Source organism: Gymnodraco acuticeps, unplaced genomic scaffold (assembly GCF_902827175.1).
Source record: "Gymnodraco acuticeps unplaced genomic scaffold, fGymAcu1.1, whole genome shotgun sequence".
NCBI lineage: Eukaryota > Metazoa > Chordata > Actinopteri > Perciformes > Bathydraconidae > Gymnodraco > Gymnodraco acuticeps.
In genome coordinates, this window is record NW_022990014.1 from 831115 (window position 1) to 848267 (window position 17153).

Genomic DNA, 17153 nt, shown 5'->3' on the forward strand with positions numbered 1-17153 from the left:
CCAACTTCTGTGGAATTACAACAGTGTAGGATTTACACCAACATAATAATGAGCTTTCAAGTACGAAATCAATTCGTCATGAAACCAAATGATGCATCCGTGTCTTTTTTACTGCCAACAAAGCCGAGGAGATGGCAGTTCATTCCAGGTTAGGTGCAGTGGTCTCATAGGAGAAAGTTATCCATGACAAAGTCGCCAGCTTGTGAGAAAACAAGGCAGCCAAAGCCACACGTAAGGATGTGGCCTATTTATTATGGATATGAACCACCCTCTCATTCAGAGTTCAGATCATATTAAATGACTGTGACAATAGAGACAGTTGTCAATAGCAGTCCTTTCCTGAGGTTTTAACATAGACTGAATGATAATTAGTTCCCCTTTGTTGTCCTTATCTCTTACCTGCAGAAATTGCCAATTTATGCAGGCTGCACCCTGGCCAGGCAAAGTTGATGCTCCCACAGGAGGAAAGCAGCAATGGTTCAGACAATGGAAATGAACTCAGGGACAACTCAAGGTTGATTTAGATCCTGAGCAACATGGAAATAAATGAGGAAACAGACCACACTGAGCGCACCTGCATCCCCAAGGAGCCCCATGCGTCACTGAGATCTGGTCAAGTGAGAATAAAAATGCAAATGTCATATTGTTGAAATACTGAGTGAACTAAATGTCAGTCCATCTTTTCAATATGAGATATAAGATTGATGTGGATAATCCATTGAACGCAAGTGTGATAGCTGCAGAAGGCAGGTTATACCAACAGCTGTGATATTTGAGCATTGAAATAGCCTTGTTTTTTCCAGAAACATAAGTAAATCTCTAATGTCCTTTACAGAGATTATCCTCAAAAACCCACAGTCTGTCCTTATTTTTATTTTATGGCTGGATTTTCTGAAAACATGGTGGATCACATATTGTTCTCAATTATTGGTAATACACTTTAATTCACAATATGCAGAGCTTCAATTATACTGAACGAATGAATTCAAATAACAGTTAATCTTTATAAATCAACCCGTAGGCTATATAATCATCATTTTTTCATCTTCAATTTTACATTTTCCACACCACGTTGCACATCTGATCCAATTCTCCCAGAATGACCACTTGTTAACTCACTGATACTAGGCTACTACATCATATCCTGGCACATTTCAGCGATCTATTCATAATCCCCAATTCTCATCCACATGTATTAGGAGCAACATCCACCAGCACGTTTTTTCTTCTGATGCTGCTCCTCTGTGCGCGCACATCAGTAAATGAATCACGTAGCACTAGAACAGCCCTTCTTCATGCGATCTTGCCAGACCTATTGGAGAAACCCCCCAAGGCAAGATCTGTCACTGTTCACTCATTTGCTGGAAGACGATCAGAAACTATGTTAAATGCATCAAGAAATATACTGGAGTCTGTTATAAAGGCGTCGAGAGGATTCCGGTCAGATCTCACTGCGAAGGGAGCAGGTTTCAACAGTTGACGCGGAGAGAACTGAGCGCAGGAAAAAGCGATTAATTATGATTATCTGAAATCTTCCAGTGGCTCTTTTTCGCGTTTTTCTGGCAAACGATCACAGGGACAGTGCAGAAGAGCATTGTCCGAATGAAGGATGCAACAGCACTGGGTCCAATTGGACTGGATTATGGGATTACTGGACTGATTAAAGGACAATCATCGGGCAAAAGTCGCAGCCGTGCTATAGATGCTCTTGAATGACGGGAACACAAAAGGTTGGACAGGATAAACAGCTCTCTATCCCGCTTTTATTCTACTTTGTGGCAGGGGCACACTGTATGCAACACGAGCAGAACCCATATGCAACAGTGTGCCGCACAGGGGGAAAAGTAAATGCATTGTGAATGGTAACATCGGACAATGCTGCATTTTGGACGGGCATGTCAGTATTTGCTGTAGCCTAGGTGTAGATGTCGCATGAGGGGAATGCGCTTTTGTAAGCTACGGTCTAACCTTCACCACAGAGATTCAAACGCTTTAACCTTGGGTGCAGTAGGGAATATTAATACTTTATAGTCATCGATTATTCATTTAGTCCCCCCCCCCCCCGTGTGGAAAAACAAAGCATTTCTCGTATACTATGTTGAATTTGATCTTTTATTCATGCATAGGGTGTCGTAGGGCGGTCATCTTTGTTTACAGAAAGAGTTCATTTTAGCCGAACGGCATGCGAGAGAGGTTAAAATAAAGATTAAAGGCGATAAGGATACACACATCGATTTAGCACCCAATTAATGTGATATCGGCGTCAACCACATGCCTGGTTTGGGTTCAGTCCTCTAGGTTCGCGTAATCAACAGGTTGAAAGTCAACGAGGATTTTTTTTTCTGTCTGCCACTACCGCATATCCAGTTGAAGGGATGCGTCTCTCTGTGCCCTTTTTCTTTTTGCTGTGGGTTCAAGCCCTGACATTGAAAAATCTCAATTATTCTGTTCCGGAGGAGCAAGGACCCGGCACTGTTATAGGTAATATAGCAAAAGATGCCGGATATGGGACCATGGAGAGGGGAAAAAAATCCAACTTCAGAGTACTGGAGAATTCTGCTCCACATCTGGTGGATGTTGACCCAGAGAGTGGACTAATCTTCACGAAACAAAGGATTGACAGGGAAACATTATGCAGGCGCAATCCAAAGTGCCAGCTCTCTATGGAGGTGTTTGCAAATGACAAGGAAATATGCATGATCAAAATTGATATACAGGACATAAATGACAACTCGCCTAGTTTTCCCTCAGATCATGTTAATATAGATATCTCAGAAAACGCTGCTGCTGGAACACGCTTCCCCCTGACTATTGCACATGACTCTGATTCTGGGGAAAATGGGATAAAGACTTACCAGGTCACAAGAGATGATTACAATACATTTTCTTTGGATTTAAAAGTGAGGGGCGATGGGACTATATATCCAGAGCTGGTGGTTCAGAGACCTCTGGATAGGGAGGATCAGAGTCATCACACACTCCTCCTCACAGCAATTGACGGTGGGGAGTATCCAAGATCCGGCTCCATGCAAATCAACATCAGAGTGACTGATTCAAATGACAACAGCCCAGTTTTTGAAAAATCCTCTTATGTGATTGAGATTCTGGAGAATTCACCGGCCGGAAAAATACTTATAGATTTAAACGCCACTGACCAAGATGAGGGAAGCAACGGGCAGGTGGTCTATTCCTTCACTGGATATGCATCTGAAAGAATCCAAGATTTGTTTTCCATTGACCCAAATACTGGCGTAATCAAGGTCCAGGGAGAAATTGACTTTGAAGAGAATCCAATCATAGAGTTTGATGTACAGGCTAAGGATCTCGGGCCCAACCCGATACCAGGACATTGTAAAATTACAGTCAAAGTGCTTGACAAAAATGACAACTCGCCAATAATAAGTTTTGTCTCTGTACGGCAGGGAGCCATCAGTGAGGCAGCACCTCCAGAATCTGTCATAGCGCTAGTGAGAGTGACGGATAAAGACTCTGGCCGAAATGGCCAACTTCAATGCAGGGTGCTAGGTAATGTACCCTTCAGACTGCAGGAAAACAATGATAATTTTTACACTCTGCTCACAGACAGACCCCTGGACAGGGAAATGAAGGATGAATACAATGTAACAATCGTGGCGAGAGACAATGGGATACCTTCTTTGAACTACACTAAGTCGTTTACTGTGAACATCTTGGATGAGAATGACAATGCACCACGCTTTACAAAGACAGTGTACGTGCTACAGGTGCCTGAGAACAACATCCCAGGGGAGTATTTGGGCTCTGTTCTGGCCCACGACCCAGATGTAGGTCGAAATGGAACAGTGTTATACTCCATTCTGCCTTCACATATAGGAGAAGTTTCAGTGTATACCTACGTGTCTGTTAACCCCACCAATGGAGCCATATATGCCTCACGCTCTTTCAATTATGAGCAAACTAAATCCTTTGAGTTCAAAGTTCAAGCTAAAGATGGAGGATCCCCTCACATGGAGAGCACCTCCATAGTCAGGGTCAATGTCCTTGACGTAAACGACAATCTCCCAGTTATTATTTTACCACTCCTGCAGAATGATACAGCGGAAATCCCAGTGCCTAGAAATGTAGGTATCGGATACATAGTGGCTACAGTGAAAGCAGTGGACCATGACCACGGAGAAAGTGGACATTTGACCTATGAGATCACAGAGGGAAATGATGACCACCTGTTTGAGATGGATCCGGTGGGAGGGGAGGTCAGAACTGCTCATGCTCTTTGGGAAGAGGTCGCCCCAGTGGTTGAGCTGGTGGTGAAGGTAACTGACCATGGCAAGCCCCCCTTATCTGCCGTGGCTAAGCTGATCATTAAGGCGAACACAGAAACGGCAGCAGGAGGGGGTTCCAGCGCGAGCGGAGAACAGCAGCACTGGGATGTATCCCTGCCCCTTATAGTTACCCTCTGCATTATCTCTGTCATGCTCTTAGCAGTCATGACCGCCATCGCTGTCAAGTCCAAACATCAAGATAAGGAGACTGGGAATTATAACTGCCGCATGGCTGAGTACTCCAATCCTCCAGTGGGGGAAAGGCAAAAGAAAAGGATCAACAAGAGTGACATCATGCTGGTGCAGAGTGAGATGGAGGAAAGAGATTCTGCGAGCCGGATGAATGTGGTGAGCAGTCCTTCTCTCATCACTTCACCAATATGTTTTGACTACCAGAGTCCTCTGCCACTCACACTGCCCAGGTCAGAGGTCATGTACCTGAAAACCACTCCAAACAGCCTGACAGTCCCCCGGGCAGGTTGCCACTCCAGCTTTGCCGGGCTTAGCACAGACACTCCAGCAAATAGGATGTCAGTGATACAGGTAAGGAGGATGCTGCACTGTTTCCTTTATCTGCCCTTTATTCCCGCTTATCTGCACCCACTGCTTTGCCTTACAAATCTGACAAAAGAAAAGTAATCGTCTGAAAAAAAGAAACTCTGTCACTGAGACGTCCTTATTACCACTTTTTCTCACTTCGTTATGACACTTTAAAATATTCTCTGCATGATGCGATAACTGATGTGATAATGCATTCATGTGTTTTTAATGTTATTTCACTAAAGATACTTTCTTCTTTCTGTATTTGAGGAATCAGAATCATTCTGAGTACCAAGTACTTTCTTGCAAAATGGTACAGGTGGCGTGCATAATTAGAATCCTCTCAGTTAGACATGCAAACAGTGTGAGTCTTGAGCAAGGATGCTGTGACCCTGCCAGATCCACTGCTATAGAGTGAAAACAAAACCCTGCCTGAAATGTGGGATTGGACAGGTGTTTGAGCAGCTTGTCCGATCACATTACTGAACCAATGTGCACCAGACAGCTAGATGCACACAGCATAACCTTACAATCGCATTTTTCGCTCCCACAAATATGGGTCCAAAGTTGGCATGATAACACCATTAATAGGGTCCATCCATGCCTTGCAGAGATGGCAGGGTTGTAGCCAGCTAACATGCTAATTTGACAGCATGGGCTTGTACTACTGTTTAGCACAACAGAATTATCTGTTGTAAACGATGTAAATATCTAGGACAGTCTCACAGACTTGGAGATGATAACACAGATGACAAGGCCTGGCACTGTTACCAGTCACTAGGGTACATGGGTGTGATCAACACAAACACTTTATTCTCAAGATAGAGGAAAAGGATGCTAATGACAGTGGCTAATGCTTTTCTTCTTTCCCGTGCCAAGTCCCCATATGGTCAAAAGGAGATTTGTTCTTATCATGCCGTCATCACTGGCAGGTGCTTTATAGGGATATTGACAGCTTTCAGGTGTCATGATGAAGATATAACAATTGTTTATATTCCTGTCTAAATGTCATGTTACTCTGGGGATTGTTTAACCTTGCATGCAAATGTTACTACGGCCAATGTAAAATAATATTTTCCTTTCATTTCTAGACTGAAAATTTCCCCTCAGAGCCCAATTATGCTGGCAGCAGACAGCCGTTTGTTCAAAGGTAAGAGCTTGTTCCGAAGCTTTCTGACCAGTGCATTTAGCTTATTCATCTTTGAATCAAGCCAGCTGACTGTGGCTATCAAATGGGAGCACTCACGCAGAGGTAATGGCAACTTATGTTTCTTTTTTTCTCCCTTCCATTCTGCTGCAGCTCAACATTTAAGGATGCAGAACAAGCAAGCCTCCGAGACAGTGGCCATGGTGATAGTGACCAGGCTGATAGTGACCAGGATACTAATAAAGGCTCACAGTGCGACACGTCTGCTAGGGAGGCCCTCAAGATGAAAGCAACAGCAGTTAATGGCCAGCCTTTTGAGCAGGGTGAGTGGATGCACTCTCTTCCTGACATCTTGAATGTCTTACTGACTCTTGTACCACACATTTCTATGCTTTATGCGCTGAGAACATGCAGCTCACTTGTGTTTAAGTGGAAGTCCACCAGCCTCTGGGTACAGTCAAACCAGACATATGGTAACATGGAAGATGTAAATCCACACTGTTATTAGATGCAGGTGCTATTACTTTGTACATTGTAGACAGCCTGAGGTGAGTTGCACGGATGACATCAAGGCAGCGGAGTGAAAGGTAGATGGTAGTTTAAAAAGATAAAAGAGTCCATTGGCTGAAGGTAGAATGTTCAAACATCTTGTCTGGGATTTTGCCATCAAACAAGCTCATATGAATGGCAAAGTGAACCACCGTCTGTGTCTCTTTTGATCATGTCATTATTTGAACACAGATTCGCTGCATGGATGTTTTGAATAACACGACAGAGAAAGAAAGCATGATAGACACTTGCAGTGCAAAATGACAGGTATTTCTGGTGCAACATGACAGTGAGAGAAAGTGTTTCCACCTTTTGCTTGGAAAGATTTGCTCAGTTATTATAAGTTTTGCTGCTGTGGTTACACAGTCTTGAAAATGAGCTTTGCTTTGCAACTGAAAATAGAAATGTAAAATTTGTATTTTGCAAATATGAAACAATCGGCACTGCCGCGAGTATAATCACAGGTGATTGTCAATCTGTTGCAACCTGGCTGACCTGATATGGAACTGATATATTTAGCTATTGTGGTTAAAAAATGAAAAAATGAAAAAATGAAAGCACCTCTCACTGGTGAGATAAAAGATAATGGGTAACTTCACTGAAGTGGTGGTGTTTCTCATTTCCTTTTGTGAGCCTTGCAAGGGAATGGCTCTGGTCATCAGGTCCCTGTGCAGTACTTTCCACACCTTTACATTGCTATGGACTGTTTGTTTGTGGCATGCTCAGGAGGGCAGGGATGGAAACACTCTTGCAGCTACCAGTAGGATGTGTGAATCTCTCTCTCTCTCTCACTGTCTCTCTCACTTGTGTGTGCATGTGTGCACACTATGAGGAATTATGGGAGACCAAACTTGACTCTGTGGGAGGTGTAAATTCAATCACAATTTTTGTGCAGCACATTTCTGAATCTGATTCTGTCCTAGTTCTAAGGCTAATCAAATAGACAGACATTGCAAGAGATGTTTTGTACATGCGAGACAGAATATTTACATGTGCAGCGCTAACTTCTGATTGACAGGAATGTCAGTTAATTTATAGCCCTGCATTTGTTAGATAAGAGAAATGCAGAAAAGTAGGGCATTGCTTTTCATATTAATAGGTTTTGCTAATGCATTTCCTGTTCGCATGTGGGGAATAGTTTAAAAAAACAACAACTAATGGCTAGATTAAATGGTGTTCTCTCTCGGGGGTTGGTCAGTTGAATGGTGTCAGTGACTGCTGAGTACAAGATGGAAGATCTACATTACGCATAATGGACATAATAGACCTGATCACACAAAGCATCACACTTCAACCCACACACTCCTACTGTCTCTCACCCTCACTCTCACACACACATGCATGTACATGTATTGAACAACAAAGCCACTATTTTGCAGATTCCGACAAGATAGCACTATTATCCAAAATGGAGACACCACATCATTTTTGTTCTAAATGCACCAACATAAAAGCTTGTGCGTTAAGTAGTATTGCTTTTATGTCTTTACCTTTACCATCCCTCTAGTCTCCTGGCTGCTTTGATACAGGTAATATATGCACCTGTGCAGCCTCATGCACTCTGAATATGTATTCACTCTCACAGACACCAGATGCACAGTGGGTATGTTGCTAGGCTTTCTCTGATTCTATTTATAATGGGCAGGCAGTTTCTTTGTTTTTTGAGAACATGGTATTGTTCCGCTCACAGTTGCCCATCAGATCACAGCTATTTGATCACTTTGTCATGATTCTATTACGTGACTATGTAAATGCAGTGCACTATATAAAGCCATTGTATAACTCTGTCATTGTAGAGCCATTATTTAACACATTTATTCAGTGATAAGATGGAAATGGAAAGCCAATGCCATTATAGATGAAAGCACCCTCACTTCCCTTTCCCCTTTAATCTCTGTTTTTGTTTTTTTTTAAACAGAAAAAATATAGCGTGACTCACAGTCCTTTGTTACATATTTTTTACATTTTTTATCGTAATTAATACATTGTATCCTACAAAACTATAGTGATTATAAAGGTGTGAACAACTAATTCAAATCTGTATCTCTTGTAAACATTATGGATTTAATGTAAATGCATGATCCTTAAATTGCTCCTTGTTATATAGCGAGACAAATAACACAAAAAAAGAAATACCTTACTGGGTTTTTCCTTAACCTTCTAAGCACATACTTCCCTTTGCATCAGCATCATCTGCAACCACTCTGCAGTGGTGATAGGTACCATGGAAATGAATTCAGCATCTCCCTGCTTTTCCCCGCTTATGCTTATTGTTCTGGCTTCGTGTATCCCTGTACAAAACAAAAATACTTTTCTCTATGGCACTAGAAAAAAAGACGGGAAACACAAATGCACGGTGCACAGAGCTGTAATCTGGGCTGTAGTTGCTTCAAAGCGTAGCAGTTGAAATATGCAGGATCTGTGTTGCAGTTTTGCCAAATCAAAGCCATCATTTAGTTCTCCCGTTTGATGTAAAATACATTTTGAACTCAAATGTGCATATTTTTTTCTTCATCTCAGTTCTGAGATACAGTAGCACCAGAATAGTCTATGCTAAGAATGTAACAATGAAAGTTCCCACAGTATGTAACAGGACAAAGGAAAACAATACAGCTTGAAACCCAGAAAGCAACATTAAGGTAAAATACAGTTGGTCTTTCTTCTTAAAATCAATAAAGGCTTACTCTCATCTGTAACAACTAGTATCAAATAGAAATCTTCAGTAATAACTTGCACATTTTAATTTGATAACAATGAAATAGTCTACTCTTCATCTGCAACATATGCTACTCAGCTGACAGTAAACGTGTCCATATTTGTGAAAGGTATTACACTTCAAATACTGCGCCATCAATGTGAACTCCTATAGAAAGATTGAAAAACCCTGAATTGATTGTTAGGGTAATTTAAGCCAGTTAATAAAAATATACCCTGTGTATGTTGAACCATAAGGGTCCATAAGGGTACCATTAAAACATGTGTACAAACAATAAATATACAGCCCAAGCAGACCGTCACACACTGCAATGGTATACACAAGGTATACATAATATCCAGTTAAATTCCGATCCAGTTAGGATGTGTGAGGTATAATTGTATCTGAATTATTATATTATCTTAAATAGAGTTTAAATGTGAAGGCTCTTCAAACCTGATTGAGTTTCTTGAGGAGCAAACCATTTATTTGTATGTGAACATTCTTTGTATAAAACCAAACAAGATGCACAGTGGGCACATTCATGGGTACAGGTGCAGAACAAAAAGCAGCGTGCACAGGAAAGCCGAGGTTCTCCGCACTGTGACATTTGCCATCTATTACTTTCTCCGGCAGACACCCATGTGAACACAAAGCTGTACCTTCACTTAGATCTCATGATACAAAATGACACCCATAATCTCAAAACAATTTACTACGCACATAGAAAATGTAGACATGCCATTCCTTTTAACATACTTAATGTAAGCATTCTTTATTAAATCTGTAAAACGGTTATGCTTTAAAATTAACAGCCCCATTCAGCATGTTAAATCTCTGCCCAGTCATCGAATAATTAACTGTTCCATTTTGTCCTGTGTCTGCTAGTGGGAGTATGTGTGCGTGCGTGTGTGTGTGTGTGTGTGTGTGTGTGTGTGTGTGTGTGTGTGTGTGTGTGTGTGTGTGTGTGTGTGTGTGTGTGTGTGTGTGTGTGTGTGTGTGTGTGTGTGTGTGTGTGTGGGTGTGCGTGTGTGTGTGTGTGTGTGTGTGTGTGTGTGTGTGTGTGTGTGTGTGTGTGTGTGTGTGTGTGTGTGTGTGTGTGTGTGTGGTGTGTGTGTGTGTGTGTGTGTGTGTGTGTGGGTGTGCGTGTGTGTGTGTTAGGGCTGCTCGATTATGGCAACAATCATAATCTCGATTATTTGGGTCAATAATTGATATCACGATTATTAAAAACGAGTATCCATTTACTTTGAAAACATCAATTTATTGGAGAAAAAAAATGTGAACAGTATGTTTTTAACAGTTGATTACCCTGAACTTTAAGTATAATTCAACTGAAAAACCAATAAAAAAAACATTAATAAAATTTTTTTTTAAAAAGTTAATAATAAAGAAATAATCGTCTTATTTCGATTACGTTGTTTTCGTAGTCATTGCAATCCATAATCGTAATTGCGATTAAAATACGATTAATTGAACAGCCCTAGTGTGTGTGTGTGTGTGTGTGTGTGTGTGTGTGTGTGTGTGTGTGAGTGTGTGTGTGTGTGTGTGTGTGTGTGTGTGTGTGTGTGTGTGTGTGTGTGTGTGTGTGTGTGTGTGTGTGTGTGTGTGTGTGTGTGTGTGTGTGTGTGTGTGTGTGTGTGTGTGTGTGTGTGTGTGTGTGTGTAGGAACTTGAGCAGCAGATGTGATAGTAGTGGTACTTTTCATTTTAGCTTACCTTATGTTATGTGTGGCACTAGGTGCCGGTTTTCCCATCTCTTGGGGGCTCTGTTGCAGGGACGGTGTCTTTTTCATTTATGTTTTTTTGTTTGAACATCCTCCAGCGAACTGGCCGATGCTGGTGTGTGAGGAAGGTACTGCTGTCTTTGTACTAGAGGAGCTCCCCACCTCTTCTAGGTAGAGCCTATCGTGTAGCGCCTTCACTCGTTCCAGGCTGATATTCTGCTCCTCATCAGGGTTAGGTTTATAAATGAGATCAAGTGCCTCTTTCACAGTTAGTCAGTTGCTCATGGTCTTTGATTTCACAGAATGGCATGTGAGCAAGATAGAAAAAGCCTTATTTATAGACCAAAGCTACGAGAGCTGATCAGTGGTCTATCAAGCCATGATGTCATGAGATGAAACAATGTGGTTATTCAAATTTTTGAAAAAAAAACATGTTTAGTGTTTTTGGTAAACATTTTTTAAGACTATTCGGCTCCTGCAGATTATAATATCTTTATAAAGTAGAACATGTTCTAGATGTGGTGTTAACCGGCTTTTTAAATCATTTTTGTATAGTTGTAGTTTGACAGAAAACATTGTAGACATTCTAAATAAATAATCAAATTCTGACTAATTCAGCGATCATAGGCTTTCTACATTTTGTTTTCATTTCTAGCGTTAAGGATGTCATTACCGCCTCATGGCAATGATAGCAAAGAAAACACATTTATTAGAGGAAGGTTAAATCAGTCATCAAAACAATACATGCCTGCATGTGTAACAAATGAAGGTAAAGTGTCATTTACTAGCAATTTACTATGACGTGTTTGACATTTTGCCTTATGCCACTACAAGCTAAATATCTCCATGCATCATTGTCAAATTAATTTTGATACCGTGGTGTAATGGAAAAAAAATGACACCTTCTTCATCATAACACCGTGGAAATTGGCTCATTCTATGATGATCTCTGTGTGCTTATTTCATGTGTACCAGGGTTACATGTGGTGTGAAATGTAAAAGACTGATTTACAGCACCAAGATAGAGCCTTACCCCTGGCACCACATTTTTCGACTGACACTGTGCAGTCTCTCGCACATGTTGTATGATCCTGCGGTTGTTGGCTTGGTGTTCAGTGTCAAGTAATGCAGCTTAACTACAGGCATGAAATAAACAGGGAACCACTTTAATTAATGACAAAAGTTGTCAAGAATTTAAAAAAAGTGTTTTGTTCTTCGGATCAAGGGACATAAATAACAACCCCTCAATTTGAAATGCAACTAGTGTTAGTCTCGTGGCACTGATTCTTTCAATGTGGACTTCATTTAAAGCTCATGTACCCTTTTCCTCCAATTTTCACCGCACACCCGTTTCCACACAACACAAACTAGTTAGTATTTCAAGAAAACACTGTTGACATCTTTAGTCAACAAGGTCCTCTTGTGGCAAGGACAGGTCACAATTAAGCTTCATTAATAAGGAGTGAAATGAAAAATGGGCAAAAATGCAAATGAGCTGCTCACAAAGCAGAAGAGTCCTTCAAATTAATTAGAAAAATGACTAAGGGTCAAACTAATGAGTGTTTGTGCTACAAGTTATGATTCCAAGATTCAATTTCACCTTGAATTTGAATATTATAGTTGTTTCATCCAATGTTTGATTACCCAACATTCACACCTATAAATTCCCATTTATAAATAGTGAAAAAAACAAAAATAATAAGCCCTAACAATATTATAACTAACAGCATAACACCAACAACCGAAACAACAGAATTTCTCAGCACTTTCTGATCAGAAATCAGTTGTCTATTCAACACCAACTGCTGCTGCTGAAAATGTAAATGAACTTCACATCACTTCCTCTGCACCAGATGATATTTTCCAGGAAACACCTACACAGGTTGTTGAGGATAGAAGGCAGAATAATGTTTTTAAAAAGGGTGAATGACTAGTTTGCTACTTGACCAGCATGACGTCTGTATGATGTTGACATTTTAAAGGTCCCATGTCATGCTTTTCTGGTTATTACCCGTCCCCTTGTGTGTTATGTAGCTTTTTCTGCATGTAAACGGTCTGCAAAGTCACAAACCCTCAAAGTACACCCTGTAGCGAGTAAAACTCTAACACAGAAAATACCTGTCGATGCTGCCCCAGAACGCCTCGTTGGAGATTTTTCTTTTTCCATTTTTTCTTTCCAATGGACCAATCCGCGGAGCTCCGCACACACACACACTCAATGCAAGGCAAGGCAAGGCAAGGCAAGGCAAGGCAAGGCAAGGCAAGGCAAGGCAAGGCAAGGCAAGGCAAGGCAAGGCAAGGCAAGGCAAGGCAAGGCAAGGCAAGGCAAGGCAAGGCAAGGCAAGGCAAGGCAAGGCAAGGCAAGGCAAGGCAAGGCAAGGCAAGGCAAGGCAAGGCAAGGCAAGGCAAGGCAAGGCAAGGCAAGGCAAGGCAAGGCAAGGCAAGGCAAGGCAAGGCAAGTTTATTTATATAGCACTTTTCAACACAAGGCAATTCAAAGTGCTTTACAAAAAATGAAAGACATTAAGAAAATGGCATTTTTAAAATCAGTCATTAAAAAGAAAAGCTAATCAAATAAACATTAAAAGAAAAAATACATGGATAAAAGTTACAGTGCAGTTTAAGATATGAATAGTTCAATTAAAAGCAGCGACAAAAAGAAAAGTCTTCAGCCTGGATTTAAAAGTAGTCAGAGTTGCAGCGGACCTGCAGGTTTCTGAGAGTTTGTTCCAGATATTTGGAGCATAATAACTGAACGCTGCTTTTCCATGTTTAGTTCTGACTCTGGGGACAGAAAGCTGACCAGTGCCTGAAGACCTGAGAGATCTGGATGGTTCATAATTTAGCAGGAGGTCAGAAATGTATTTTGGGCCTAAACCATTCAGTGCTTTATAAACCAGTAGCAATATTTTGAAATCTATTCTTTGACACACAGGAAGCCAGTGTAAAGACTTCAGAACAGGAGTGATGTGATCCACTTTCTTAGTGTTAGTGAGGACTCGAGCAGCGGCGTTCTGAATCAGCTGCAGCTTTCTAATAGATTTTGTAGTGAGACCTGTGAAGACACCATTGCAGTAGTCGAGTCTACTGAAGATAAAAGCATGGACAAGTTTTTCCAAATCCTGCTGTGACATTAGTCTTTTAATCCTAGATATATTCTTTAGGTGATAGTAAGCTGATTTAGTAACTGTTTTAATGTGACTGTTGAAACTCAGGTCAGAGTCCATGACTACACCTAGATTTCTGGCTTTATCTGTTGTTTTGAACATTGCAGACTGAAGCTCAGCGCTAACTTTTATACGTTCTGCCTTGGCTCCAAAAACCATTACCTCAGTTTTATCTTTGTTTAATTGGAGAAAGTTCTGACACATCCAGTCATTGATTTGTTCAATGCACTTACCCAGTGTTTGAATTGGAGCATAGTCTCCTGGTGAAATTGTTACGTAAATGTGTGTGTCATCTGCATAGATATGGTAACTTATTTTATTGTTTTTCATTATCTGAGCCAGTGGTAGCATGTAGATGTTAAAGAGAAGAGGCCCCAAGATGGAGCCTTATCTTTTCTCAGCCGCGGTGCTACGCGGAGCTCCGTACATACACACACACACACACACACACACACACACACACACACACACACACACACACACACACACACACACACACACACACACACACACACACACACACACACACACACACACACTCGGAGCTCAGGCTGCGAGTGTGTGTGTGTGCTCAGGCTGAGCTCCGCGGTGTCTCGCTGTCTCGCAGTCCCCACGCAGCAACCAGGAAACGACACCAGTAATCCAGCTCACACTGTCCACTCCTCGAGCCCCACAGGGCGGAGCAGCGATGAGCAACGTCCCGCCAACACGGCACCCAGACCCCACGCAGCATCGGTTTGTAATTACTGGTGTCATTTTCTGGTTGCTAACAAATGCCATTGTAGCACATAAACACTGATGTTCAGCTGTAACGGTGGTGGACTCATCAGAACAGAGTGGGCGAGCTGAACAATCAGAGCACAGTGGGCTCATAGGGAGGGGGGGGGGGGGGGGGGGGGCAGGAGCTCCAACAAGCCGTTTAGGCCAGAGAGTGAATACACATACTATACAGAGATGCTGTATGAGAAACCACTGTTAGACCTCAACAATGGAATTATGATCAGTAGAAATGGCCATGACATGGGACCTTTAATACAGGACCACGATATATAGAAAGATACTATTCTTACAAGGTTTTCAGAAATAGTATGAATAGAACAAATGTGTGTGTGTTGAAGTGTTTTGTTTTTGTCGCTCATCCTTCTACATTTTCTTCTAGGTTGTTTACTCTTACCCCAGCAGGTTCCAATAACAACTGTTTAACTGTTTTTGCAGAGCAAGACAAATCAGTCCACTGCACAGACGAATGCCGTGCACTGGGACATTCTGACAGATGCTGGATGCCAAAGTTACGGGTAGGAAGCCAAGCAGACAACGCCGATAATCGTACCAACCTTTTCATCCCTGTGGGAATGGATGCCATGGTAGAGACAGAGATTTATGGCACCATCAGCTGCAGCAGCAGAAAAACCCTCAGCACGTTTGGAAAGGAACAGCGGGACAGTACAATCCTCGTGGCCAATGTCAAACCTTACTTAAAATCGCAGCGTGCACTAAGCCCACCGCTACAGGAGAGTCTCTCTGCCTCCAATAGTCCCACCAAGAGTAGTTTGCCCCTGGACTTGGCCAACCAAGAGTCCAAAGAAGAAAGGGAGGGGGGCTCAGACAGCAGTGCCTATGGGCCTCCAGATGGCCAGTGCTCCCCCCTGCACACAGAGTTAGAGGAGCCCTCCTATCTGACCTGCGAGCTCAGGCCTAAGTCCCTGTCCAGCAGCCTCATCCACAGCTCCGTCATCAGCCAGGAGTGTGGGGGGTTAGATTTTGCGCTCGACCCGAGGGACTCTGGCAACTGACAGGTCAGGTGATCCAGCTCGCTCTCATCTAACAGAGGTGTGATGATGATATCACAGATTGATGATCAAGAGGTGATTTATTTTGACCCACAAGAGGTGTTCAGACACGCATTGTATAACCAAAAACCATCTGCTTTGTCTGTTTGTTTTTTAGTTTGTGACTTGTTGTGTTTAGGTGAAATATGTGTCTTTGACTGCTGTGAAGGTTTGGGGGGGAAATCAGTGCTTCGCTGACTTCAAGTGTTTTCATGGTGTACTGTACCTGTCAATTTAGATGTCTGTATTTTACACATTTCAAGCTCAAATTTGTGAAGCTGTGGAACAAATTGCTACTGTTAAGCTATTGAGTCCTGTCTGCTTTTGTAAAGTGAAGCTTCCTGTCTCCATTTAGTGTATAAGGAACATCTTTTTGAATATCACAGACAACTGAAATACATATCAGTGACGTTAAATACAGAAGTGAAGTGTCTTATGAACTGTAAATGGTGGTGCAACAGGGAATGTCCCTTTTCATAAAACCATTTGAGGTTCCTATAAAACCAGTTTTCTAAGAATGTATTTGTAATTTTATTGTTGTCCTCTGCAGTTTATGTGAAAATAAGCCGAGCTTACACGTGAATGTGGGCTTCTGTATGTGTTGTGTATTTTATTAAATTTGTATACACTGTGTGCATGGAAGGCAATTATTTTTGACTGGTGACAACTTCCAAATCTGTCATGTTTTTTTTTTTATGTGAGAAAAGTGAATTTGTGTCTACAAGATGCTTAATACGTGTTCATGACAAAAAGCCCTCTGCAAACGGGCCATCTTCACCTATTTACAGTATACCAGTACATGTTATCTAGCAGTAGTCTAGAGCTTAGTTTACTTCAAAAAATCCCAATTAACATTTGACACAGCTATTTATAATCTAAAACGCAAATAAAAACAGGCACTGTGAATTAGTGCATCCAATGAAAAAACGATTTGACTTCATCTGCTCAATGCTTTTATTACACGTAAACCCATCTCACATTTAAGTTCCCTCAAAGTCATCAGTTTATTTACGATTTTGTCTGACAAATAATACATCTAAGAAGGAAAAGAAGTTTGCTGCAATTACCAGTTACAAGCAAATACCTTTATGCAATATATTCTTTGATGAATAAAATGAAATTTGAATGATCTCCTTGGAGGAAAGTGGGTCATCGCTACAGCAAAGGACTGAACAAATAGTACATTAAAGGTTATCAAA

The 17153-nt window shown here is 41.5% G+C and overlaps 1 protein-coding gene across 2 annotated transcripts; it reads left to right on the top strand.

Annotated features, from left to right (window-relative positions):
* The first annotated feature begins 1281 nt into the window (after positions 1-1281).
* On the top strand, positions 1282-16608 carry LOC117544296 (protocadherin-17-like). Of its 2 annotated transcripts, none has more exons than XM_034213215.1 (4): positions 1282-4649; positions 5933-5991; positions 6142-6311; positions 15341-16608. In XM_034213215.1, exons 1-4 carry the CDS (start codon positions 2376-2378, stop codon positions 15916-15918), a joined length of 3081 nt encoding a protein of 1026 aa, XP_034069106.1. In that variant the 5' UTR covers positions 1282-2375; the 3' UTR covers positions 15919-16608. The 2 variants fall into 2 exon arrangements, with proteins under 2 accessions (XP_034069106.1, XP_034069105.1); XM_034213214.1 differs by having other exon boundaries at positions 1282-4844; positions 15341-16607.
* The last annotated feature ends 545 nt before the right edge of the window (positions 16609-17153 follow it).